Source organism: Antrostomus carolinensis, unplaced genomic scaffold, assembly GCF_000700745.2.
Source record: "Antrostomus carolinensis isolate BGI_N321 unplaced genomic scaffold, ASM70074v2 scaffold8283, whole genome shotgun sequence".
NCBI classification, from domain to species: domain Eukaryota; kingdom Metazoa; phylum Chordata; class Aves; order Caprimulgiformes; family Caprimulgidae; genus Antrostomus; species Antrostomus carolinensis.
The window spans coordinates 11151-38196 of NW_010307232.1; the positions used below are offsets into that span (position 1 = coordinate 11151).

At 35.8% G+C, this 27046-nt stretch overlaps 1 protein-coding gene across 1 annotated transcript in view; it reads right to left on the bottom strand.

The window, feature by feature from the left end:
• DLG1 (discs large MAGUK scaffold protein 1) overlaps positions 1-27046 on the bottom strand; it is a 63073-nt gene that overhangs the window by 9700 nt on the left and 26327 nt on the right. The window contains exons 14-18 of the mRNA XM_029084348.1: positions 17914-18028; positions 11346-11522; positions 10472-10541; positions 5249-5348; positions 1332-1373 (exon numbers count right to left, since the gene is read on the bottom strand). Coding sequence (XP_028940181.1) covers positions 1332-1373; positions 5249-5348; positions 10472-10541; positions 11346-11522; positions 17914-18028 — 504 coding nt within the window. The remainder of the gene's footprint in view (positions 1-1331; positions 1374-5248; positions 5349-10471; positions 10542-11345; positions 11523-17913; positions 18029-27046) is intronic.

The following is a 27046-nucleotide window of genomic DNA, read 5'->3' on the forward strand; positions in this document are numbered from 1 at the left end:
ACTCATGGTTAGATAATTTTAATGGTGTGTCATTAAAAATGGATAAAATGTGTAAGTTTGTCAAAGGCAACTTCCATACATGCTCAGTTTTGTGTTATTCTCGGGGAACATGAATGCCTCCCCCAACTGGTTTCGTTTCAATCACAGTCTACAACACTGTTAGCATTTGGTACACATGTATAAATTCTCTCCTTGAGTGTAATCATCTGAAAAAAGTGTAGATCATCACCTCTGAGAAGATCTACAGCTTAAAAACAAATATATCTGTTAATGAACCACCTTCCTTATTACCTTAACATAAGTGATATCGGTTTCTGAAGTGCCCATTATACAGTTAGCTGATCAGCGAGCCACTCAGTGTAACACTATGTGACTTTTACTGTTCCTTCTTTTCATATTCTTTTTTAAATCCTCAACTTTTTCATCTTCCTGCTCTGCTCTATCCTGAGTTCCAGGTCTGGACTGTGCAGTCTTACTGAGGAGCTGCTCACTGGAAGTGACCAATGGGATTGAAGTTCTGGCTCTGGTTTAAGACACTTTAAAGCATTGTAGAGCAGCATCATGCAGCATATTACCCACTGTAAATATGTAGCATTGCTGTAGCTTGGGTAATAGTAAATAGTACTGTAGCTTGGGCTAGTAAAAAAAGCTAATTCAGCCTACTATTTAAAAGATACTATGTCTTCAGAGAGAAAGAGAACACACATGCATGCCTAGCATGCTCATTTATCATAACTGACTCTAGCACTGAATGTGTGTTGTATGCTTTGAAGACAATTCATACTAAGCACCCACACTTGACAAAATAGATAAATGAAAGCTAAAAGCGAGGGTAAATACATGTTTGCTTATCTTTACTTCCATTAGAAGTAATAAATATTAAATCTAAGTATCAGTTGTGAAGAACTGTAGATAGTTATTGCATTATTTAACAGATTACACAGTTTAGTCATGCTTCCCGTATTAAGTTCAACTACATATAATGGTATTTGTCAGCATTAAATTTACATTTAGGTTTTAATAGGTCTAGCTAGCTTGCATAACTAAAAAATAAAAAAATAATTAATTCAAATTAAGCTGAACTAAGAAAACCATAGATCACAGTAAAAATATCCATAAAGGAGGTTTGCAATTATTCTCTCCAGTCAGTTTTTTAAACACAGCGACACAGCAGAATTTCCAGCACCCCACCAAACACATGAATATGTATTTCACTTGAAGGTGACTGGGAAGTTCTATTTAACATGTAAATACCCAGAAAAGACAGACAAACAAAATCAAAGAGGTACTAAACAAAGGTTCTAAATAAACAAAGAACTTAAAACACTTACGGTAACTACTTTCACTATCGCTGGCATTAGAGGTTACATGCTCTGAAATTGCAACACAATGGAAAAAAAAATAAGGAACATACACTAATGGCATGAGTTCAAAAGAAAGCAAACTGACACAAAATAATCCAGGTGAGAGACAATACTGATATCAAAATGCTGAAATCAATACATACTGCATATACAAGTTTTAAGGTACTTCTCATAGCTCTCAGGATCAAGCTTAATTTCATACGAAAGGAATGGATGTTAATAAAAAGAAAAACATTAAACAGCACATCAAAATAAGATTACAAAAAGTACACTAATTCATTGTTCACATGTAACCCTGTAACTTTCAGGTTTTCATTTCAAGATGAATTTTGTTGCGCAAAACCTATGGGATTATGCATTTCAACTTTTATGCAGGCAATTTATTGACTATAGTAAGAGTCTGGTAGTGGACTATATTGCAGGAAATACAGCATAGCACATTCAATAACAGACACTTGCCTACACTGTATTATAGAGTTTACTTGAAGTGCAATGCAGAATTCAGATTTGTTGTTGCTCTCCCCAGTAATGCTTTAGTTTTCAAAAGCTCCTAACTTTTATTCTGGTCTAACTATATTAATTTCATGCCTTTTGTATAGTAATCAAAATATTTCAGTAGCTATAAGGTGTTTATATTTATTTTTTTACGCTATGTAACTGTGTTAAATATGTTTATGATAAGAATTGATGCAACTGAATTTCAGGTATTCTGTTACCTGAAAATTCTACACATCTGGTCAACAAACATGAACTTTGATATTGTTGAAATTTATTATAAAGAATAAATGAGTGTGATTTTATTTAATGAAAAACGTAACATTCACAAGAGACTGCATAAAGAAGCTTGTGTCCGACCTATACAAATTAAATATTGTGTCCAGTTCTGGGCCCCACAGTTCAAGAAGGACAGGGAACTCCTTGAGAGAGTCCAGCACAGAGCCACCAAGATGATTAAGGGAGTGGAGCATCTCCCTTATGAGGAAAGGCTGAGGGAGCTGGGTCTCTTTAGCTTGGAGAAGAGGAGACTGAGGGGAGACCTAATTAATGTTTATAAATATGTTAAGGGCAAATGTCATGAGGATGGAGCCAGGCTCTTCTCAGTGAAGCCCAACGATAGCACAAGGAGCAATGGGTGTGAGCTGGAACACAGCAGGTTCCGCTTAAACTTGAGAAAAAACTTCTTTACAGTGAGGGTGACAGAGCCCTGGAACAGGCTGCCCAGGGAGGTTGTGGAGTCTCCTTCTCTGGAGACATTCAAGACCCGCCTGGACGCCTTCCTGTGTAAAACTGTTTAGGTTCCTGCTCCGGCAGGGGGATTGGACTGGATGATCTTCGAGGTCCCTTCCAATCCCCAACATTCTGTGATTCTGTAAATACAATTAAATTTGAATTGTACCTAACAGTGTGCATGTGATAATACATACTATTGTCATGAAGAGCCTTCATAATACATTAAATTCAGTGCAGTTTCTCCCCTACAAAGTTGAAGAGAAGGAACCAAGGCAATTCTAGAGGTAAGAATACAGTTATGAAGCAAGTATGCTTCTAGTGACTAATAAGCTTAAAAAAAAAAAAAAAAAAAATTGGGTTGTTTTGTAGTAATTTTTAACCTTTTTTTACAGTCATCATCTGTAAACTAGTTAACCTTTTACAATGCTTTTGGATAAAGTGAACCAGTACCTTTAAACCACAAATCTCTGGCTAGACTGAATTCACTCACTTTGTTTCCATGGAGGAAAAACAGACAAATATTTCTAAATGTTTGTGAGTACCAGCAATTTGGATCTACTTCCATTTCATTTTCTTGTCTTGGAAAACAAATGTCCACATTGCCATGGAAGAGGCAAAGATGTTTAAAAGCCTCGTAGCAGAACATGAAAAGGTGATATTGTCAGTTGAGAATATAAGTGTTGCGATAATCTGATAAGAGGTGCAATTGGTGAAGATGTAAAGCCTGAAACGCCAGCAAGAACAGCAGTCTTGCAGAGTAGAAGTATCGCAGCTTGTATTAAGCGTGGTAAGGCAGTTTCAAAACATCTGATTGTGCTGAAAATACAGGCTATAAGCCATTTGTTTTTATAACAGAATCGCCTAGTGACTTTTCTGGATGATATTACATAGTTTGAACAAGGTTTATCACAAGTCCATAAAGGCTGCTTATGATCTTCTGCTCTAAACTATAAGGCTGTAAAGTTGCTAAGGTCTTCTGCTCTAGACCAAGAATTTCCTCAAAACTAGCCATTTCAGAAACGAAAAATTAATGCTATTGCTACTAGAATTTTTATTTCATGATTGAGGCCAAGTACAGAAGTACATTGCTTCCCACATGTAATTTCAGGAATAGTGTGCATAACAGTTATGCCCTGGGAAGAAACGTTATCTTTAATGACCTTTAGTCATTATCTTTAGTGACTAATTCTACTATTCCATAAACACAGAACAATGTGTGCAATGAAAGCAAGATCTTGATTTTTTTTTTTCTTTGTCATTTTAGTACAGTGGTTGTGTCTGTGTACACAAACAGATCTGTTAGAGTACTCAGGAACTTTTGAATCTTATGGCATTCACAAATGATTAACATTTCTGCAGGAAGTACAACAAATGCTTATGTATTTCCTTTATTAGCTATCCCTCTACCTGGTGTAAAAGCATCATAAGAGTTCAAATAAATCAGACAGAAAAACTCTTACAGCATTTGTTAAGCAAAGTTTTTTGTTTGTTTTAAGTAGTTGTAAACATCAGCCACCTAGAAAGAAGATCAAAAACTAACTAGTTGAAGTATTATGGCAATGGTCATACTATTACTGTAAAAAGCATTAGGTTATTTTTAAATAAATAAAAAGGAAAAGACAAGATAAAAGTCACATAAAAAATAATCACCAAATTTAAAACCACAGCACTATTAAGGACAAACAAGTAAGCATTGGTAAGCTTCTGAAGAACAAAAAAATCTAATGTGATAGCCACACAAAGTAACATGTTCCTGAAAGCAAAAACACTGAGAACATGGCAAACTAGAAAGAGCTTATGAAACATTTTTAGAGTCAACCTCCTTATGCCAGTAGAGCATCAGCCTCAAAGATATCTGTTAAAAAAAAAAAAGTAGTAATTTTTCAGATGGAGGTTAAAATAACTTGGGAGTATTTTGATCACTTACTCAGGCCTTTTGATCCCATGTCGTCAGGGACCTCCTGCAGAGTAGTCCCCAGAGGGCAAGCAATAAAAAGACAATCACAAAGAAAATAATTGTCAGTAATATATAAAATTGGCGCTACGACAGGAGACAGTTCCCAGAACATCACAGGGGAAGATAAGTCTATAGGATTTAACTTGACTGGCACATGAAGTGCAATTAGTGACGCAAATGGCAGAGAATGCCTGGTCTGAATTAGCAAACTTAGGCAACTTCTTTTTGAGAAGACACATTTTTTTAGTGCTGGCAACAATGATGAAAATCAAAGTAACCTCTCTTCATTAGGAAAACCAAATTAGAATGAATGACTTCGAAGAAACCAGTCTGAAGGGACTAATTTGAGAAGCTGTGAAGCTCCATTATACTTTCTTTGTTGCTGTGTGCTCTCCTCCAAGTCAGAAGTGAGGAACCATCACTGACAGCACTGGAAGGCTGTTATCTCCTCCATTTACATACACACTGTTACTCAACAGTATTACCCAGTTTATTCTAAACTGGGATACTCTTGGGTTAAGTTTTACTTTAACAGCAAACAAATGGTTTTATTGATGTTGTTGATTGGTTTGTCATTGGCACCTCAAGCTCATTAGCCTGTTGCAGCTCATGAAACTGTCTCCATGGTAACACCCTACTGCAATCTAGCAGGCCCTTCTACGTGTGCTTCGCTCTCCATCAAATGCCACATACTTACGGTCAATATCACTGGTTTCCTGCTCACTCTGGTCCTTGTTCTTGTAGAAGGGAAATTTTCGGGAAAAGAGGTTCTTTTTACGCTTGTCATTGAATGACTGCTGAAGAAGAGAAGGAGGGGCAAAACAAAGGATGTCTAATGTCTGTGTGAACAAAGGCCCAGACCAGCAGCTTTGTGGAAGCTGACTCCTACAACCACGTTATGCAGTGCATATTTCAGTTTAACACTATCTTCTTAGCTCATTAAAAATAGAGACTGGCATCATGGTTTTGCTCACACCCTCTGTATTTCCCATGCTTACTACTAAGAGAACTAGCAGGCTGGTTCATTCTTTATGGTCTGACTTGTATTTCACAAATTTAGGCTTGCAGGGAGTGTAAAAAGATGGGAAAAACTAGGCTGCTATAAGATGGCCAAACCATAACAAACTCGAAGGCATTAAATTACTGATTTTATCTAATGTAGAAGTTACATTATTTAAAAAAAAAAACCACTGAGGCTTTACACATGCTTTTGCAAACAGCTGACATCATAACAGCACACCCATAAGTATTTGCCAGTGTTAACCATTTGCAAAGGCAAAACTGTAAATACTTTGGTGACAACTGCTAAATAACATATAGGAAAGAAAAAAGGAAGTTAAAAGCTGGCATTGTACCAAATGCTCTTACAATAAAATTAGGTAACAGCAAAACAGGAAAAAAGGAAAAAAGAAATGTGTCTAGCTAAAATACCCAAACAATTTAAAAATCCAAACCAAACTGTATTTGTTTCAATCTTTCACAATTGTAATTCATTGCAAGTTCACTGAAAAAAATTACTTCACTCTACCTAAGTCTGCATCTCAATACCACGATTAACTTTCAAAAGATACAAATTCATTTCATTTGTTTACTGTAGCAATTATTTTTTCAAGGGTACGTTTCTAGAGAACTACCACATGAAAAATTCTGTATGTCCAAGGATTACGTTCAGCAACTTTTGACATTAACTTTTTATGCTCCTGAAGAACTTCTGCATCCCAGTTGCTACAAAAATTTCTAGAGTTACCTACCTAGACATACGTTATCCACTCATTTGAGTATTAACTATTATTGTGCTCCTTGAGATTGAGAGCATCAATATTACTTTCATTCGTATATAGGTATGTCTACAGGTGTAATTAACACAAAGTTTAGTAATATCTGTCACGTCTTCTGCTGAAGACATTATGTGATTACAGCACTTTTAATTTACTGTTCTAAGTCAATAACAAAACTCAATGTATGAATAAATCAGTAACATTTGTATTGCCATTATGCCCAGAACTAAAACTAATACAGCTAACTTGAGGCATAAATGAATTGTCTAACCATTTTTTCCAAGATATTAAATATGCCAAGTTTTTGTTATTTGCATTGCAGAAACTCTATTACGGGAAGGATGGCAAAAGTAAGAAAATGCCCAACTTGGTTCTGAGACCCTGTGCTGCAGGGGACTGTTTATTTCTAAGCCAAGCAGAGCCCCTGTGCAGCAGGAAGTAATAGAACTTACACAGCAACATTCTTTAAAGGTTACTTAAAAAAATTCAATTAATACATTAAAAACTATTAACAGCTATTTCTAAAATTTGGAGCATGTTAACTTTCAAGTAATGGTCTGCCTTCAGCCAGTGTGAGCTAATCTTCCACTATTATATGGAATGCAGTTACAAAAAGATATAGTATCTTTTCTATCAGCAGTAAGGATGCAATGAAATGCAGTAACAACTGGGGATCAAATAGACAAAGTTTCTTCAAACAGTGGGCCACCTTCTTTGGTACAATTACAAAACCAGCATTTGGCCTTCCTAAGGGAATGCCTATAGTGCAACACACAAGCTGCATCCTGCTACAGTATTAACAACCCTTCTGGCCATCTGTTTTAATACAGACTTGCTTGGCAATATCAGATACTGAAACATCCAGTGATACTTTAACATTGTTTAAAAAAAGTTTACTTAAAATTACCAGGTGTTAAAGAGGCACAAGGTACCATGGGAGCACAACTGGTGACACTGAGCTCTGGAAATAGCAATACTGTATTAAGTAGGAAATCCATAAAACCTTTAATTGGCTGGCACCTGTGTTTGACTAAAACTGTCACTCCACTGTAAGAACTGGTAAATTATCAACCTGACATATGGACAAAAGAACTGGTTTCGAGCCAATCATATGCTTGCAGGAACCATAGTTGGCACAGTCAAGGTTTTAGGTTATGGTCCTCCTGACCTCTTTATCTGAAGTCAGTAAGTCATTGCAATTGGTTTCTCAGAACCAGACAGATTAATGTAATCTACAGAACAAGGGCAACAAAGAAATATGCCCAGAGGAGTAGACCTTTGCTGAGTGTATTGAAAAATACTGTAATGTGAATTTCAAAAAGTGGAAGTCTCACATCTATAAATTTTTCCATTCAGACCAGTCCCTCAGACTGGGCAAAAGAATAGGGGAAATAAACGTAACAAAGCTAAAATGGTGAGTTTAACTGAGGTGGCGAGACTCTGCTATTCATATAGGTAAATTAAAAGGAGTGGCTGATCTATTGTACTTCATAAAACATAATCGAGTTCTTAATTTTGGTTTTTAAAATACTTCATAGCAATTATTTTAACTTTCTGTACAGTAAATATTACTGAACTAATATTAAATTTTATATACTGCATGTGTAATGGTCAGAGTCAGTTCCATTGCCCCAAAAAAAAGAGAAAATAAAAGTAATATTATACTGATTTTGCATAAAAGATTAGCCAAAAGATTATTTTTAAAAACTACCATGATTATAAAAAGCTGGAGAGAATTGCTTATTAGTTGAAAATGCATAGTAATTGTATTAAATTTTTCATAAGCCCATTGCAAATCATAAACAGGCATCATAAGCAAGAATATATTAAAACAGAAGCAGCACAGAAAGTGAGATAAATGTGTATATGAAAGGAAAAAACAAGAAAAAAGTTAACCATTTCTGCTCCAGATTTTTTAGTTTTCCTTAAAATGAAAGGAATATGTGTTTTAATGTTTGTCATCACTTGGGTTACTCTTTAAGGTTTTAATGTAAAAGGTTTGAAGAATTGTACAAAGTTGGTATTTCATCCTGTCCATGGAGTATTATCACATACAGACACAGGAAGGCATACAGTCCATGAGGACACGTATGATGCAGACAGCTTACTGGGGAAAAATACCACCACGACAAATACAGGAAGAATACTTTAAGGAGAAACCATAATGTTAAAACAATTACAGCTGAAGCAAAAGATTGTGACCAGTGTAAGCGTGTTTACAAAATGAAATGTTACTAAAGAAAGAGAACTGCAGTTCTGTATCAATGGCAAGCGTAGTTGCTTTCACACTCAGTATTCCATGCACACCTCTGGTGCTACACTAGTACACAGTGACTGTGCACCAACTCTGCTATTGTCAAAACACTACTCCAAATACATCGTTAATTATGTTAACTGTTTGCAGTTTATTGGTAAACAAACTTCAAAACCATGCAATTATCTTTCAAAGAACATGGTAACATTTAAAAAATTACTTAATGAAATTAAAATAAAGTATTTGAGCCATTTTCTTCATGTGACTTCTAAAAAGTGAACTAAAATTATAAAAATTATCAGGTTAAAAATTACTACATCAGTTGATAACATTTTATTCCAATACCAAAATATGAACGTACCAAAACAGAAAAAAACTGCAAATAATCCTGTGAATCCTCAAGGCAATACTGTAATTTTTTATAAGAAAATAACCAGGGATATTGATTTCCTTTTAAACAAATACTTATAGGAAAAACTATGACATTTTCTTCACTAATAAGCTAAACTGAAACCTTTGCCATGTAGCAGAGGGATGTACACATGGATTTTACAGTCTTTAAAGTCCTACGCTATCATAATAAAGTACTGAAGCTTTAATACATTATATATGTGATTTCTGAAGTTATGAAAACACTGTAAATGAAATAAATTACTAAAAGGAATCTTTAGGATCTACAATAGTGACTCACTAATGTTACAGCATTAGTGTTATTAAAAACAATCACTATTTCAGAAATAGCTTCCTCAGGAGCTTAAAGTATGTTTCAGATTTTTAAAAAGACAACATATTGTTACGTTAGAAGGCTCTTACATCTAAAATGCATATATCTAAGTCTTGAAATTACTAGTTATATAATATTGGTACAAATTCTAAGGTCGTGAAACTTTTTCAAATTTCAAAACAACCAAAATATTGCAAAAAAAAGCCTAACCCTCAAATTTATTTATTTATTTATTTATTTATTTATTTTTTAAGACAACCCACAAAGGAAAACAACTTTGGCTGCTTTACTATAATGAATTAGCTATGATTTCAGCTACAAACATTCCTATTACTATTTAAATAGCTACTCTGCTTCTCATCACTCATTCCCATCATGTGGACTGGGACAGGGATTGCATATTGTGCAATGATCTGCACCAAGGGATTGATTAAAATTAAAACTAGGGTTTCTTTTGGATTGGTTTGTTTTTCCTCTGTATTGGTTATTTTATGTGATTTGAGCACAACCACATCAGTATTTACACCAATAGAGAGGTGGTGAGGAAAAAAAGAGCTGTGAGATGGAGACTGATTCTGGTCAGCAATGGTGCTAGCCTCAAGTTTTTGTTGGCCTTTGCCCTTGCATTCAGTTCTTTAAAGCTTCCACATCCATAACTGTAACAAAGAAGTTACTTTATGCTGTCTGCGTAACTGTGTACGTTGTAAAACCTCATTTCATCATAGGGACCTTGTTGAGCTTTACTTCCTTGTTTGCGAAATAAATTTAAAATCCTCAAAGGAAATATTTTACTTTTTCTGACAATTAGTAGTAAGCCACTTTCCAAAAAAAGGGGAGCCTAGGAGTACAATCCATACTAAAGGAATAAACTGCTTTATAAACAGCACTTGCAGGGCTGTTAGAAATGGCACTATTCAATACTTGATTAGTATCTACAACTCATATTACTTTACAATATTAATGATAATATATATCTACCTGTCAATTCTTCAAATAATTTGCAGTGTTTTGGCTTTGCAGTGTTTGCTTTGGTACTCAGAATTATTTTATTTCTGACAGAATGTAATCTTTTCACTAAAAACTGAAAGTGAGTCTGCATAAATAAACCACTGAAAAATGTGACCATTCACAATGCCAGGTATAATTAGCACTTCATTAACTCACCCCTTTATCTCCTCTTGTTTTGGAATTGAATTTCACTGTCTTTAAACGGGCTCGTTCTTTTTTCTCAACTCTAACAAAAAAACATACACAAAAATGGTAAATCAGCAAAATTTCGGAACTTTGACTTACTACTTTTACAATGCAAGTGTATAGGTGTACCTTCTGCAGTACAGATTTTTATTGCTGATGACACCTTCAGAAAATGAAAGCCTGATAATGGCAGACTGTAGTGGAAAAGTAGGGTATTATTTCTCAAGTGATGAGCTGTGAGGGTACTGGAGTATTTTGTGATTATATGGGATCAATAAATCCGGAAGGTGCAAAAAGAAAACATGACACAGTAAGTGAACAGTGTCAATTATGAGTCAACAGCAGATACTAAGATTCAGACCACCTCATCTCTGTGTCTCTGGTATATCAACAAATACCTTGTCTCTCTTTGTTTCACCAAAGAAAGGCTTACCAGTTTTCCAGGTTTTGAGTAGGGAGAATTCATGATAGTTTCATGATTCAAATAAGATTCACTTAGCATGCTTTCCTATGTAAATAGTGTAACATTGTTAAAGCTACATGTAATGTTATTAAAGCCATAACTTGCTTACAGTGAGAGCAGAGAAATGGACTTGGACCACCTTTATCAACTTCAGCATACAACTCTGAAGGCTAAACAGGATTTTAAGAAACCTTCATGGAGTTAGTCAGAATTTCACTACAGATTATTTAAAAAAACAAATAAACAAAAAAACACCAACCACATATAAGTGGCTGCTGATGTGGTACAGAATTAACAGCAAAGAGCAAAGTATATACAATATATGTATTAATCATATCAGATGTTTAATAGTAGACATCAAGTCAATAAAATATGACATACCTGCGTTTGCTGGGGATAACTCCAATTTCATCACTTTCTCCATCTGGAGTTACCTGCCGTGCTTGCCACCATTCATCATCAGAAGCATTAATGACATGGAGAATATCACCAAATTTGAAGTTCAATCCTTGACTTGGAAGGCCACTATCTTTAGTCTTGTCATAATCAAAAAGAGCTCTACATTGAAAAGAAAAAAAAAATAAACATAGAAAAAGTAAGAAAAAAATGGGAGTATGAATAGCACAAAATATGAAGGAAGCTGCCTGTGTTGTTCCTACATGATTGCACCACCCTGACAGCTGCTCCAAAAAAGAACACTGAATGCACTCTCTCTCATGCACACACACATGGAGAGTATGTAATATAGTATCCACACACACACACACTTTTAAGCTTTAATGAATGAGAACAAACCTCATCCAGAGCAAAACTCTGTACAAACTCTTTCTAAAAAGTCCACAGAAGATGCTTCCTACAATTCAGTAAGTACTTGCAAGTTACGTGCCAGCCTAGGATATAAAAGGGAAGCAAATATTTGAAGCATACGGTACTGTACGTTATATCAAGTTATAAGTCAGTATCCTGCTCACAAGGGGAGGGGGGAAGAAATCAGAAATATGATCTGAACACAACTTTGTTACTACAGCAGCAGAAGTTAAAGAATCTTATGTGCATTCTTTTGGAAAATTCCCAACCATTTCAAGAGAATTTCATTCTTCTTTCTAACATAAGCCTGTTTTCAAATAATAGGCATTAGCAATACCTGAACACCAGCTGCATGCCCACAGTTTTATTAACGTTCCCTTTGCCATCAAGGTTGGCTCATATAAGTCCACTATTATTCAAAACCACAGTCATGCCTGCTTTGTCCCAATTCCTTCCCCCTTCTTACTTACAAAAGTACAATTGTCTGGAAAGGCACATAGTGCACCACACTGCAGAACTGATCTGGGTTATAATTAATTTATTTTCTCGCTGTTGAATCATTTTATATCTGGATCAGCTCTCTGAGGAACTGAAGAGACCTGCAGTATGTTTCTCCCAGCACAATCAAGGGATTAGTGGGGCTGAGGAAAAGAACGATGACAGGAACCTCTAATGAAACTGTAAGAGATACTCCTCTAAGATTATGCCTTATAAAGGACTCTTATTTTACATTTGAAAAAGATGTATGAACCTCACCAATGTAAAGTGAGAACTGCTTGTATGACACAGGCTAAAAAAATCCTGAGCTTTATTTCATCTGCAAGCTCCTATGTTTCCCAGTGAAGCACTTTCTAAACGATACCCTATCTCGATCTAGAAACTTCATACCAAGCCCATCACAAAGTAGCATCAACACATTACAATATGATGATTTAAAATGGTGTCCTCTTCCTCGTTCAAATTCAGTTTCTTCATCCTAAACACTAGTCTTATGTACCTTTTCCTGCTAGATTTTGAACGTCTCAGAATTTTAACACATGTAAGTAACAGTAAGTCATAACTATTTGCTCCAAAACGTATTTTAGCTTTGTGAATTTTGCCTTTCTAAAACACTGAGTGTATTTGTTTGGGTTTGAACTGTATTTGCTCATAGACAATGACAAATACCTTACAGGGAAAACAATTCAACATTTTCTATCAGATTAAACTTTAGCATAAAGTCTGCTGCAAAATAAGAGTTGGCTGAGACACCTTGCCTTTCTGGGGGGCCATAGAAATTATCAAAACCTTTGAATAAAGAGCTAAAGGTTTTAATAAATATTTTCTAAAGAGTCTAGAGCAAGACAAGACATTTTAAAATGGCTTATGATATACTCTCATGATACACAAGGCCTTATACTTAAATATGCAATTCTTTTAATCTGTTAAATTTATAATAAAATTCAGGCTTTCAATTTTGAAAGAACTTGGGGGTTGAAATACCACCTCCCTTCAATAGTGCAACCTGCACTATAAGATCTTTCAGTTTAATTCCATGAAGTAGTTGATATATCCTGATTATTTTCAAAAAAATCAGAGTCCTTATTTTCTTTGAAATAGCCCAAATACTGCAGGTAAGAAAATGACACAGCTAGTAGTTATTCCTCCAGATTTATTCTGCACATGTTTATGCAAGAAGCACTCCGGACAAACATCATTCCATATCTCAAAATAAGCTGCACATAATCCATTATATATTTTTAATGCAGATTTAAGTTGTGCACATTTTCACTGAATTAATTAAATGCATAATTAAATTTATTTCCTGAGAATTCTTGTTGGCAGTTAAGCAATGATTTCCACAGCACTACTTTTAAGTTTTTGTTTGAATATAAACTTACATGAGCAGTGAGCCGGTGCTTAACAGCATTAACATGTGCATTGACTGCATACGAAATAAATATGAGTGAAATGGAAGCACAAATGGATAAAAACATGTATTATCAACATGTGCTCTTCAAACTAGATAAACAGTTACACTGAATAGCTTTTGTACAATGAAAGGTAGTTTCATCAAGTACTTTTCCTCTGGTGAGGTCACTTTGAGAAAAATAATTATACTGGGGAAAAGAGTCAAAGCTGATAAAGTCAGCTGTATAATAAGATGAGTTAGTGTGTCACACAGTAGTGGCAAAACCATGCAGCTAAAATTTACAGGAACACCAGGAACTGACAGTTACCAAACAAATGAGCCTAAAAGCAAAGAGAATTAACAAAAAACTCTTTTGATTCCAACTGACTAATGGCTTTTCCTGTATGCCTGACAAGTCATCACATGAGAACTCACTTGACAGTAAAGATGACATTTATCTATGAACTGGTATATAAAAAATACATCTTTTATTAAGTCCCTGTATGGATACTTTTATTACAGATTAACAATACTGCGTATACATTTATTTAGTGTGCGTTATAAACACAAACTTAATTAAAAAGAAATTTAGTGTTCCTTATCAACTACTGCTTTGAATGCAGAACCATGATGTTTACTCTAAAGTTCTATTTAAATTTAAATGAGAGGTCCTGCAAACTCTTTTACAGAGAAAGCACCGACTCTCCCTTTTTATTTCACCTTTTATTACTCAGCAACTAAACAGCACAAAAAAAGATAATTTGGTTCCTTCACTTAAAACTCTACAGAAACTGAAGTTGCATGTTTCATGAGTGTTTATGCTTCAAAGACAAAAATTTAATGGCTGTGTTAACAGTGCCAAATTTTCCAGAATGTCTTTTTGCCTGGCCACACTCATTACTTTCTTGATCAAGTTTTACTGAAGCATTTCTTCTTTTAAGGTATTCTTGCCAAACAAAGCAATCAGGAATTCCTGCAGCAAAAGCATTTCCATGTCTTCTATCATGAAACATGAATTAATCTCATCTCACCACTTCAGGATGAAGGTCAGCTTATAAAGGAGGTTCTGTTTTTCTGAGTATTTAGGAAAGCTGTTTGAAACTAGATGACTGAACTATCAGAATAACATAGGGATGCTCAATTAAGCTCCTCCTACAGGCAAACACACTTTTCAGGCCTAGTGCTAATGCTACATCTTGTTTTTCAATGGATCTAGTTAAAATTTCCTAATGATTTCAAAACTGTAAAGTTTCTTCCAGTTAGAGAGAAATGTAACCATTTTCTTCTCTGATTCAAGCAGAGATCAGCACCATTGTTTGAATTTGTAATATATCACAGTGGTCAGAAAAATGCACAGAGGTAAAAATAATCTTCCATTTTGGATTCTACGCACATTGCACAGACTGAGATTTGGCAAACAAGATGAGATAAAACATGGAACATCAACATATAATCACAGAAACTTGATACCATGAAAGCCTCTCACTTTTCCACATGTGCTTTTTGAATCTGCAGAGGAAGGAGGAAAGTGTACAGATACAGTTCAGATGCAAAAATAGAAACACTGTATGAGAGAACCTCTCTCATCTTAAAGATCAAAAGAAATACAAAGCAAAAATAAGAAAAGGCCATTAAATCAGTACAGCTTAATAAGTCAACAGGGAAGAGAATTAGACGTGCAAATTAAGAGTTAGCTGCTGCTTAACTGCTGTATTTGTATTGCCATGCAAGGACTGTGTCATATTGCTATTTATCATACATTGATATTCATACCATTAAGAAGAAAAATCTGCCATTTTCCTTCAAATTCTATTTTTAGGCAAACACAATTGTCTTTTCCTTAATATTACATCACATCCTCAAAATGCTGTTTACAGGCAGACTATTCATAAAGATATCAAGTTTTAGTTAGAGGGACACAATGATGTGTCTCATTTTATTTGCTATTTTGTTACCATGATTTTGGGAAATCACCAGAGATTATAATTTTTAGAGTATTTTTATTCTACATGTTTTCTGCAATTGTGGTTGAATGCCTATAAACATTTTACTGTTGGATTTGCCATTCAATTCAGCATTGTTATATAGCTGGAATTCCTCTTGGCATATCCAAAACCAAATATTACAGAAAAAAGACAGCTTCCATTACTAAAATTGTCTTTGAATTGTTACAATTAAAAGTACAGAACAATCATACCATTATATGAGGGAATAAGCTATATAACTAACATACTTTGTCAGTATCTAGCAGTATGTGAAAAGATTCATAAATCTTATTTCAGTGAGGTCAAAATTACACCAAAAACCAGACAGAACAGATGTGAACCCATCCTGTGTACACGAAGTTGCAGTCTTTGGCATCTTTGGGTGTGATGACAAGAGTAGATCTCAAAAGCCCTAGCAGAACCCTCTGTTAAGACGTGTGGGTGGAAAAGTACTTTTCCTGAGGAATTTTTGCATTTTAGATTTTTGTTCTGGCTTATAACAAAGTTGAATACCGAATCTCAAAAACTTTTCTTGGAAAGGGAACCATCAGTCTCCACGAGGATTGTGCCAACAACCTGGAAGAAGGCTGCATTTTCTGCAGCTGGCAAAGTCAAAAGCTCAACCTCAAAAGTTTACAGACACCAACTTTCAAAAGTGGAATAAAAGCTACATAAATGCAAAATGCTTTTAATTGGTTAAAATACCAGACCAATGTGTGAACATGAGCATAAACTGCTTAGAACCTAATCAGGCTATAGCTAACAAGGAAAATAAAAGCATTTAGAACTGTCTAGGCTTAGTTATATGATAAGGGCAAAAGTGATAAATCTTGGGATTATGGAAAGGAAGAAGATCTCACTACAATATCTGTACGTACACCTACCTGTGGAAATTCTAAGACACGGGTAACTGCGATATCAAGCACTTATCCTTAGTATTTAAAGCATTTATCCTTAAGAGATTTAACTTTGACCCCCCAAAAATATTTAAGGTAGACAAAGCACAAAGGAAAAAGAACAAGATCAGCCCTGCAAAAACAGAATCCAGATAAAGCTACTAAAATAACAGGCCAAAACATAAGGGTTATATGTTACAGTCAATCTGAACAGGAGCCCTGTACGAGTAATTTGCTACATTTCTTTCAAAGCCTTCAGAAACATGTTGTAAAGGACTGAGACTTTTCCCAGCATAGATGCAATTACTCAGGTAATTGCCTGACATTAAGACAATAGATACAGCACCATAAACAAAACAAAACAGTATCTGCTTTGGATGGGAAAAGTCAATAGCACCTGAGCCTAGGATATTATCAGGAAAGCCGGTGAGGTCCTACATTTTAAACCACGTTTAACCCAAGCACCAGCACTAATGAAGTTGCACCTGCTCAACTAAAATGTTCTGGCCCCTGACAAGAGGCTACTGCTGGCCCTTATCCAATCCAGAGATGAACTGGTTTGGGGAACTCAGAATCAATTTATTTTAAAAAATGCAATCCTTTTACTCACATTCCATACCTGAAACATTATACTTTATCAGTATACGTTAACTGATGTAGGAGTTAGTCAGCATATTAATGAGCTGCACCTTGACACAGTTTTCTGGTGAAACCACCTATTTTTTTCTTAACTCCTTCACGCTCTTTTAGATTTCCACTTCCTTTTAGCCTCCTTTATGTTTAATTCTATATGAATAAATTAATGAAGAATACTCAGTTCATTTGCTTTGATGCATTTGCTCTCTTGGTTACCATGGAAAATATGTTATAACAAAATGCTATTGGATACAAAAATAAGATTTCTTAATACAAGCTGAGAATACAACTAAAGTAAGATGACGGAAATAAAATCTGACAGAACTTAAGCAAAGGGAGACTATAAATTTGAAGTGAAGAACTGAACAAGGGATAGTATGAAGACTACTGTCACAAATACACAAACTGAATTAAGTTCACCTTCACATACACTGACTTAAAGCAGAAATACAAGTTTTTGCTGAAGGATTATCAACCCTCTGAGAGGCAGGAGGTAAAGTAAGTAATAGCATCACCCTTCAAAGTTTATACAGGGTTCTCAAGGCTAGTACTTCTTTTTCAGCTGTAATGAATCAATCTAAATTAAGCCTTATTTTGAATATATTTTGCATATAAATATCAATTTGTTAAGTTCAAGAACGAATAAGTAATTTTATAAAAATGAAAATACAAAAACACTAAGTCTACAGAAAAGCAGAAAAACACACTAGCAAGACTGTGAGGAAGATGATTACCTGACATATAGGGATCTCTTCTGGCTGGTTCGCAAAGATCCTGATCCTGAACTAATGCTACTGTTCATCATCTGTTCCCGCAAATCATGTATTTTAGCTTCAAAACGACTGTATTCTGTAAGAAAGCGAGGCACTGCAATTAATTTCCTCTGAACTTCAGCAACTAAATTACTCACAACAATGCTGAAAATCTCAGAGAATAAGCATTTGTTACAGCTTTTTTAATACAAGAGAAAAAAACTTCTCAAACCTCATTTTTATTAAGCACTATGTTTTGTAGTTAAAAGTTATGTGTAGTTTTACATTTATCAATATTAACTGAAACAAAATTTGAAGCAATTGTGATTAGGCAAAGCACATAAACAGAAGGAAATATCCATTATACTTAATAATTTCATGGTTTTAATCTATAGTTCACAGTAACTATTTTTTTCCTGATTTAAACAAGCATTTCTACTAACAATTATCATTTTCATAGTAATTAAGACTGATATAGATAAATTTTAATCCATGACAAAAAGAAAATTTTAGAACATACATCTGAAATACATACATTTATAATCAAGAACTATAGCTTTTAAATTTTAAATGTTAAGAAACGGGAATTAAAAGTATCTGAAAAAATAATATTGAACAGATATTTTAAAATTACTGGACTTGAATTAGATAAAGAATTTAGCACTACAAGGTGGGAAATATGCGAAACATTTTCTGAATAAGACACTGTTCCCATGGGAGCTCAGGAAAGGGAAAAAAAAATCCAGAATTCTGGCATGAATCTTGATCCACTTGTAAAGAGTGTTAGAGATTCAAACTCCCTCTATAGAATTATGTACAACGTTAATCCTACAAAAACGGATTGTGTACTTAAGCAGCCCATGTACTAATAAAACTAAGCCAAATACATCTGATTTTAGCTACAAAGGCAGGCAGTAAAATACTAATAGCTTGTTCAGGACAAACGCTTCCTGAAGCGAGGTACTTACATGCTGTCAGCATAGAATATGAGCTCAAACCAAGTAAGTTTTTCCTTCAGTTGTCTAGTTTGGACTGCAGGATCAACAGATCCACTTGTAAAACCTTTCTAGTTAAAGGAAACATTCTGCAGCCACCACCTTCACCAGGAGTCCACGTGATGCCAGATTATAACAAGTCAACACTGGGAGAGCCAGGGTGTGTGCAGCAAGAAATGCTGAACTGGGTAATGTGTTGCTCTTCCTAACTGCACCCTTATTCCCTGCAGGCATCCAATTTACTCAGGAAATGCAAGATTGATAAAGAGGGACCTAAAATTAAAAACCTTGAGGAAATCTCTAAACTAAGGTTCCTTCAACAGTCATCTAATTACCATGAGCAATTTATCATATTCTGCAGTGCCTTCTCCCTACACACTGAGCAGACAGAGAGCAACCAAGGCTTACAGACTAACCAGAGAAGAAGAAAAAAATATTAAGCTACAGTGGAATATTCTGTGATCCAGTTTCTGGTATATCACTTCATTCATCAAGATAACTATCAATTTGATGCTCTAGCAAGAGTAACTATAATTAACCCTCCAGATCGTGACAATATAAACAGTCTCTTAAATAACCCTGACTTTTAATTTTTAAAACCAAAAGCTAGTAGTTTTAAAGATAGTATCTTAGTTTTTAAAACACCATCAAGTGCCTTTTTAGAAATAAAGTCCAGATCAAATAATTTACCAGCACTAAATCAGACTGATGAGGTTGTTTGACAAGAGAAACAAAAATATTATTTACACCACTACCGATAGGACTGCTAATAGCAAAAGAATTTAAGATGACAGGATGGTAATGCGAGAGTAATGTGAGAAAATTACTTTTTTTAAGAAAGCAATATCCCTTAGGGGAAGGGCCCAGATGCAGAGGGAGAATAGCCTACCGGTGCTGTGCTACTGCTACACTGCATGGCCTTGGGTAAGTCACCTCATTTTACTCATTTATACCTGAGAAATAATCTTTTAAGCCTCTTACCTGTTTCTTGGGTGTCCTGGAAGATTGAAGTTCTAAACTTCAAACATACTACTAGAATGGTAGCTTAGATTTCTGACAAAATAAATCTTTTTTATGCTCCCTCTGCGCAAGCAAAGTAAGCATGGAAAAGACCAGATAATGCAAGCACTTTCTTGTGCTACACTCTGTTCAGTACTGAAAACATCTGCAGCTCTTTGCAATAGCAATGGGAAAAGACTACAAATTTCTAAGATAGCATCATGTGTCTTGTTGGAAGAATCAGTTTTCCTCCTATGTAGCATGTACTATGTAGAGTTAACAGGGGAGGCTATTCCTTACTATCACTTAACTCTACTTCATCCTACATATCATCTTCAGGTTGCTGGTCTTGCTGTCTTCTGAAGTAATCTAACTTTTCTTATCAGAACTCCTGGGAAATAAGTGCTGAATGAGTGACAGGGACATCTGTAGGAGTAAGGAGGAGAATAATTTCTCCATAGAGGCTCCTGTCATACCAGTAAAGCAAAAAAGGAAACTAAAGGGCTGGGACTGAGAAGGGTCTATGTTCAAAAAGAAGAGGTGCCAAGAGATGACATATTTAGGAAAAGCTTAAACAGTCTGTGCAGATGGTATGTGATGAACTCCTCTGATACAGAGCAAGCTAAAAATTTGAGTTACAGAAGGTTTTGGGAGGAACAGGATGGATAGAAAACTCAAAATCATTGAGTTTGGAGTAGAAAAGTAGACAGGATTTTATTTTTTTAAAAAAAGAAAGCTTATTATTAGATACAATGGTACTGAAACTAATGCTGGAGACATAAAATAAGACATCAGCAGGACTTTTGATGGCATCAGTAAAGCAGTATCAGTTCAGTACCCAAAGGATCAGCACCTGTCCCCTGTTGACTAATCAGGGGTGGTTCAACTTCAGCATTACAAAGCAAAGTGCGAGCTCTGCTAATCTGTCTAGGAGAGGTTATATTTCTATCCCTATGATTAAGAAGAGTTGGATATCAACTGTGTTTAGCACCTTCAATTTCTTGCTAAAGAGAACACTGATGCCATCTGGTAGTTTATGAAATGTAGGAAAGTAGACACAGGATAGCAGTCAGAAGACTGTCCACAGCTGCTCCATCTTATGTGCTCTACAAGAGGGGAAATCAATAGCCAACAGCTGGTAGCAAGACTGGAGACCGGTATCCGAGATGTGTGTGCATCAAATGCGATTCATACAAAATGAAATTTTATTTGATTGTAGAAGCAAGTATGTAGGGATGAGAAGTAGGGAAGCACAGCGATACCTTTCCTTTAAGTATTTTCATTGTTCACAGAATTTCATTGTATGTTCAAATTACCTATTTCACTCAGCTTATCACTAAATTCTCCCAAACAGAATGGAATTGTGAACAGTTGTCTTTCTTATGGGGCATGCATAATATTACATATATAGTATATGACAAGATTGACCATATTTTTTCCCCTAAATCACTGTGAACAGCACAATAAACTTCTGTATAGTCAAAGCCACACAACACACATAAATATAAAACTTTTTTTTTTTTTAAGTTTTATTTGGCCACTTCAACATTGCAGAAATATGGAGCTGGAACAGGCACAGTGAACAAGAGCTTGGCTGAGGAGGAATATGATTGATCTCTGGTCAAATGTGATCAGAGTAACCAAGCAGAAAGGAAACAAGCTATTGAAATGAAAAAAGCAAAACCGACTTTTAACCCAAATGGAGTAGGCCAGTCATAGCAACTCAAATATGTTCCCAATTTCCACAGCTATCAAAACACTGAGATTCTGTAATAATATTTTAATAAGAACTATGGTGGCAAAAGAAACCTCCTCTACAAAAAATGAAATTAAAAAACAAAAGAAACCCACACAATCCAAACCCTCAATCCTTTCAGGTACGAATGTGACCATCTGAAATCCAATAAATATGGAACAGCAGTGAATGGGACTTAACTCAGGATGTCTTCTAATGCTCTGAATTTTAGGAAAGCTGATGATCCTATACATCAAATAAAGGGTAATAGGCAGCAGGACTTGCATGAAATGAAATAAAATAAGAACAAAAGAATAATGGCATCTCTTCTTGGCTAGAGTTTTCTCAAAGTTTCCAATAATTTTAGGGGCAGGGAGGCAGCAGTACCTGCTATCATAACACAGAGCTTGAGAAAGCACAAGCATCTGCTGCTTCAATTCATGACATCCAGCCAACAGCACCCCACAATTACCAAAGGAAAAAAACTCCAAAGCCTACCCTGGTTTGCACATAATCATTTGTTAAGAACATTGGATGGATACATCTGGACTCAAGTTTAAACTTCAAAATTATACTGGATAAGCAGATGGTGCAAAACTAGAATAAATCTGCCCTATTTCATGCCTGCAGATACTGCACAGCAACGAATAAAGAGGGGGGGGGAAGAGGTTAGGAAATCCTGGAAGATTCCTCTGACTCCTGAGCTCCTAAAACAATTTTACCTAGTAATGTTTTCAATGTCAATGTTTACTTTAACAGAAATCAAAACTTCAGAGAAAGGGTCTGAGCAGTGAAACTCTCCTGGATTGCCTATCTGGTGGGCAACAAGAGGACAGTGATAAACACAGACACATAGTGAATAGTCTATACAGGCAGGAGAAGAGAAAAAAAAATAGGCCACGATGAAAATTAATTTGGTCTGGAACACATGTTCTAGCAAATGGGGCAAAAGAAGAGAAGACTGTGACAAGGGATGGAAAATTCAGCAAGCAGCACAGAAGGAAAAGCAACTCATGGCAGCACGGATGTGTGCACAGGGAACAGATGGCAGCACAACACTGAGAAGCAGAGATTCTTACACATACTGAACCCAGAAAGAGCTGAAAAAGAATTCAATTAAAAAAGAAGGCCCCTTGCTTCCTTCTTCCTACCTTTGCTAAAGGAAAGCCCTCCTTTAGCAAGACCCATTGGATCTGTTAAAGCAAGACTCTTGTGCTGACAATTTTAGATAACTATTGATTTATATTCTTTTCCACTCTCAGAATACTCAATTTTTCTTTTCATGATGCCTCCAAACAAACTGGGAAACAGGGACAACATCACACTGGTGTTGTATTGACCTCCCATTTGTTTTCAGTTCTAAGCTTGTGAGTCAGGACTGCCACAGCCTATAGATGTCTGAAGTTGTATTTATAACTTCTAGTCATATCCTGCTACAATCCCTTGAATTATCTATACTGGCATTTGATAAATTCATAGGTACCATTCATGTTCTGCATCTCTTTTCTTGTTACAGACTGTAGTATAAATTTCAGTTGGTAGAGGATGTCGTGGAGTACAGCTTGTTTAATACAGCCGCTTAAAAACGCTGGCAAAGAGGTTACCTATTAAAATGTATGGGCCACAATAACAACATCATAAATTATTTTGAGGAGATACTACTTTGCATCAATGCTTGTTGTTTTATATTAACATGACGTGAGAGAGACTACAATGCTTTCCACGTGCTACTGGTGGCTTTCATGCACTCTGATGTGTAATGAGCTTGTACCTCATTAATCACTTGAAAGACTAGTCCACGGAATTTCAAAACAGATCACAAGAATTGCATTTGTAATTAGTTAAGAACATCTCCTGCAGAGCCTGCAAAACTCAGAAAGAGGCTAGGTCCAGTAATTCATAAAGTAAATTCACCAAAAATGTTGTTGAAAGTTTATCATGCATTCACAACTTGTAGAAAGCTGGACTGTTCTTAAAGAAAGACAATTTTATTTATTATATTAAAGAGCAGGAGTGAGGTTTTAAGGGATTAAAACATGTGTAAGCTGCCTTATAGCATCTATCACAACTATATATAGCAGAACCCTTCCTCTAATCTTAATGGGCCCGATTTTAAAGGTACTTTAATTGACTAATCGGGATTACTTGCAAATGAGTAGATCCAGGTACAAAACAATATGGAACAAAAGTTTAGAAGAGTAGAGACCATGTACCCCCAAAACATGGTAAGCTGCTTTTTTTTTTTTTAAATTATTTTTCTAAGAATTTATAATGTTATGAAATTGGGGTGTACTGATCTTTTAAACCACCTTTGGTTAAGACAATCCACGCTCTCAGCTAGAAAGCAAGGGAAGCTCATCCTCTTGATACAAGACAAATACTGAAAACTAAGTTTTGTGAAAGCATTGTTGGCTTATCTTATACACATGAAAGTGCTACCATTTCCCAGAGCTTACTTATTCTGTTTTAAATTCCACTAGAAAACAGTACCTAGATGAAGTACCACAAACAGAAAAATTGGCCAAATACTGGCCATTGAAAGGTAAACTCTGAAAAGCTTCCCCCCTCCTAATCTGATCACATAACCATCTTACTAGTCTTTCAGAAAAGAAGTAGATATATAGAGATGGACTCGATCAGATTAATTATAAAGAAAGACCAATGCAGATTCTAAATTCTAGATAACAGGTAGCTGATAACTCAAATGAAAAAAGACTGATGGTTTGTTTGGGGTTTTTTTGTATATCAGGTGGATCCTTGAGAAATAAAAAATGTTTAATTCACATAATTATTTTCTATCCAATTTCAACCAAAATATATATTGATATTTTTAATGTATTTCTTTGGCTATGTTTCTTATTTTTAAACACTTAAATGCACTCAAGCTACAATACAGTTATTGCAGCCTACTGACTTCTCACAGCTTTTCAGAATGGCAAAGTCTAACCTTCCAGAAACTGTGAATTATGAGGTAACAGTATTTTTATGTCATCCTGAAAACACATTAGAATGTTTCACATGACCTTTTAATTTGAATGGATGTAACAATGGAAATGCCAATGTGAAATGTGAGGAGAGGCCTCCAAGGGCTCTACACCTCTGGACAGTCCTATACTTCCCCTTGCTGCTCCTCTCCTCACTACATTGACAGAACGGCAGGGGTTGGAAGGAACCTCTGGAGATCACCTAGTCCAACCCCCTGCCAAAGCAGTACACCTAAACCAGGTTGCACAGGACTGCAGCCAGGTGGGTTTTTAGTATTTCCAGAGGAGACTCCACAATCATTCTGGGCAGCCTGTTCCAGTGCTCTGTCACCCTCACAGTAAAGAAGTTTTTCCTCATCTTCAGATGGAACTTCCTTCTGTTCCAGTTTGTGCCTGTGGCCCCTTGTGCTGTTGCTGGGCAACAATGAAAAGAGTCTGGCCCCATCCTCTTGACATCTGCCCTTTAGGCATCTATAAGCATTTGTAAGATTCCTTCCAAGCACTGAAACTCTCATGTTCCTATATCCCCGCTATGTAGCATGATCACAGTTCTGGCCATCTCTGAATCTCCGCTCCCAGAAGATACGCATATATCCGAATTGCTTAGAGCTTCCTCTCATTCTTCCACGCTAATATCCCAATTTTTCCTTGCCACTCGACACCTGTACAAAACCCAAAGAACGGAGACAGCAGTTTGGCACTGAGGTGTCTCTGCAGAGCCAGGGAGCAACAGGAAAATGAAATGGCTCAGAAAGCTCTACAAAGGAAAATGGCTCATCAAAATGCTTTTGTGTACTGGAGCAATATCACTTTCTTTGAAACTACTGCAGGTCACGGTACTTTGTTTCCAGCCGAACTCATGGTAAAGCAAAATCCCTTTTTATTCATTAATGATGTCCTGAAAGGAGACAGAAATTTGTAGTACAAGTAGGGGAATAGGGAAAAACTTCCAAATGAAGAGGAAAACAAGAACAGCATCCTAACTTCCCCACCACATCCACAGGATAATTCCCGTATCCGAAACTTCTGCTCTTCTCCTATCATGGAGCAGCATCCAGTCCCAGCAGGTTCAAACCCAGTGATCTCTGCAACTAGGGAGGCTTTGTATATACACACGCATGTGTGGGGTGTGTGTGTATATGCCACAAAAGTAGGCACAAGTACAATCCAAGAGGTGACTCAACATTTTACAATAGCTCACAGGTAAGCTGCAAGATGAAGCATGGACTCTACAAAGAGAAACCACAGGTCAATGGACTACAATTGTAGCAGTACAGTAGTTGTGCCTGATGCACAAGACACTTCCGTAAACAAGAGAATACCTTCACATTGTCTGTTGGGGTTTTATCTATCCCAAAAAGTGCTGGTAAGTTGCTGAAATTTGATTCACTATAGTAGGAAAATTTTGTAAGGTGTTGCTTGAATTCATGCAACACTGCTGAAAACTAAATGAATGCCCAGAGGGATATTTTTAGGAATCTGATTACATCTGCTTTCACCCCATTCTATAATCAAGGAACATTTTGGAGATTTAAGGGGAAAAAAAAAAGTCAGCAGTTACGTAATTGAAGCCTGGATATACCAAAAGCAGTATCATTCAGCCATACTAGCCTATCCCAAGAACAGTTAACTAGTGTCTGATAAACCATGTTGTCTAATTGGATTTGAAGACACAGATATGGAAAAATGTAACCCTTTCTATGACAGGGGTTTTCTAAAAATTATTTTTTCTACAGCTTACTCAGGCTTTTCTGTGAGAGAACTGCTTGCAAAAATCCTCTTTTTCCAGAAATCTGGGGAGAAAGACAAATGGGGAATTTCTGATAGAGCTAATGTAGTAGGATATAAAAACATAAATTAGCATTCCCTACCACATCTATGAACATACAAACTGTCATATACAATTAGAGGGAATGAAGTGAGCTGGTCCCAAGTGTCTTCCAAATACTCCTATCACATTGAATCTATTTACCCAGTTATAACGAGCTCTGATGGATGTCTAGAATCTCCTTGATCTGTCCTAGCTGTCAGCATCTTTTACAAAATCCTGCTGGATTTAGAAATATAATAAAACACAGATGCAATACAAGCAGTTATAACTGATGCTCTTCATCTTTACACGAAGACATTTGAGAAACACCCATGATGAACAATAAATTTATGAACTCTTCATTTTAATACTTGGAGATAATTATATATACATATAAATATAAAATATTTCCCAAAATAAATGAATCAAGTGAGGGGAAAAGACAACCATCCACAGCTATAGCTTAGGAAATCTGAAGATGAACAAAGAACATAGGCACTTTTATGAAGCCCACTCAATCATATGGATGACATTTTATATTCGGAAAGTTAAATCTCAGATTGCTTTCCTATGACAATAAGCAAACAGTAAT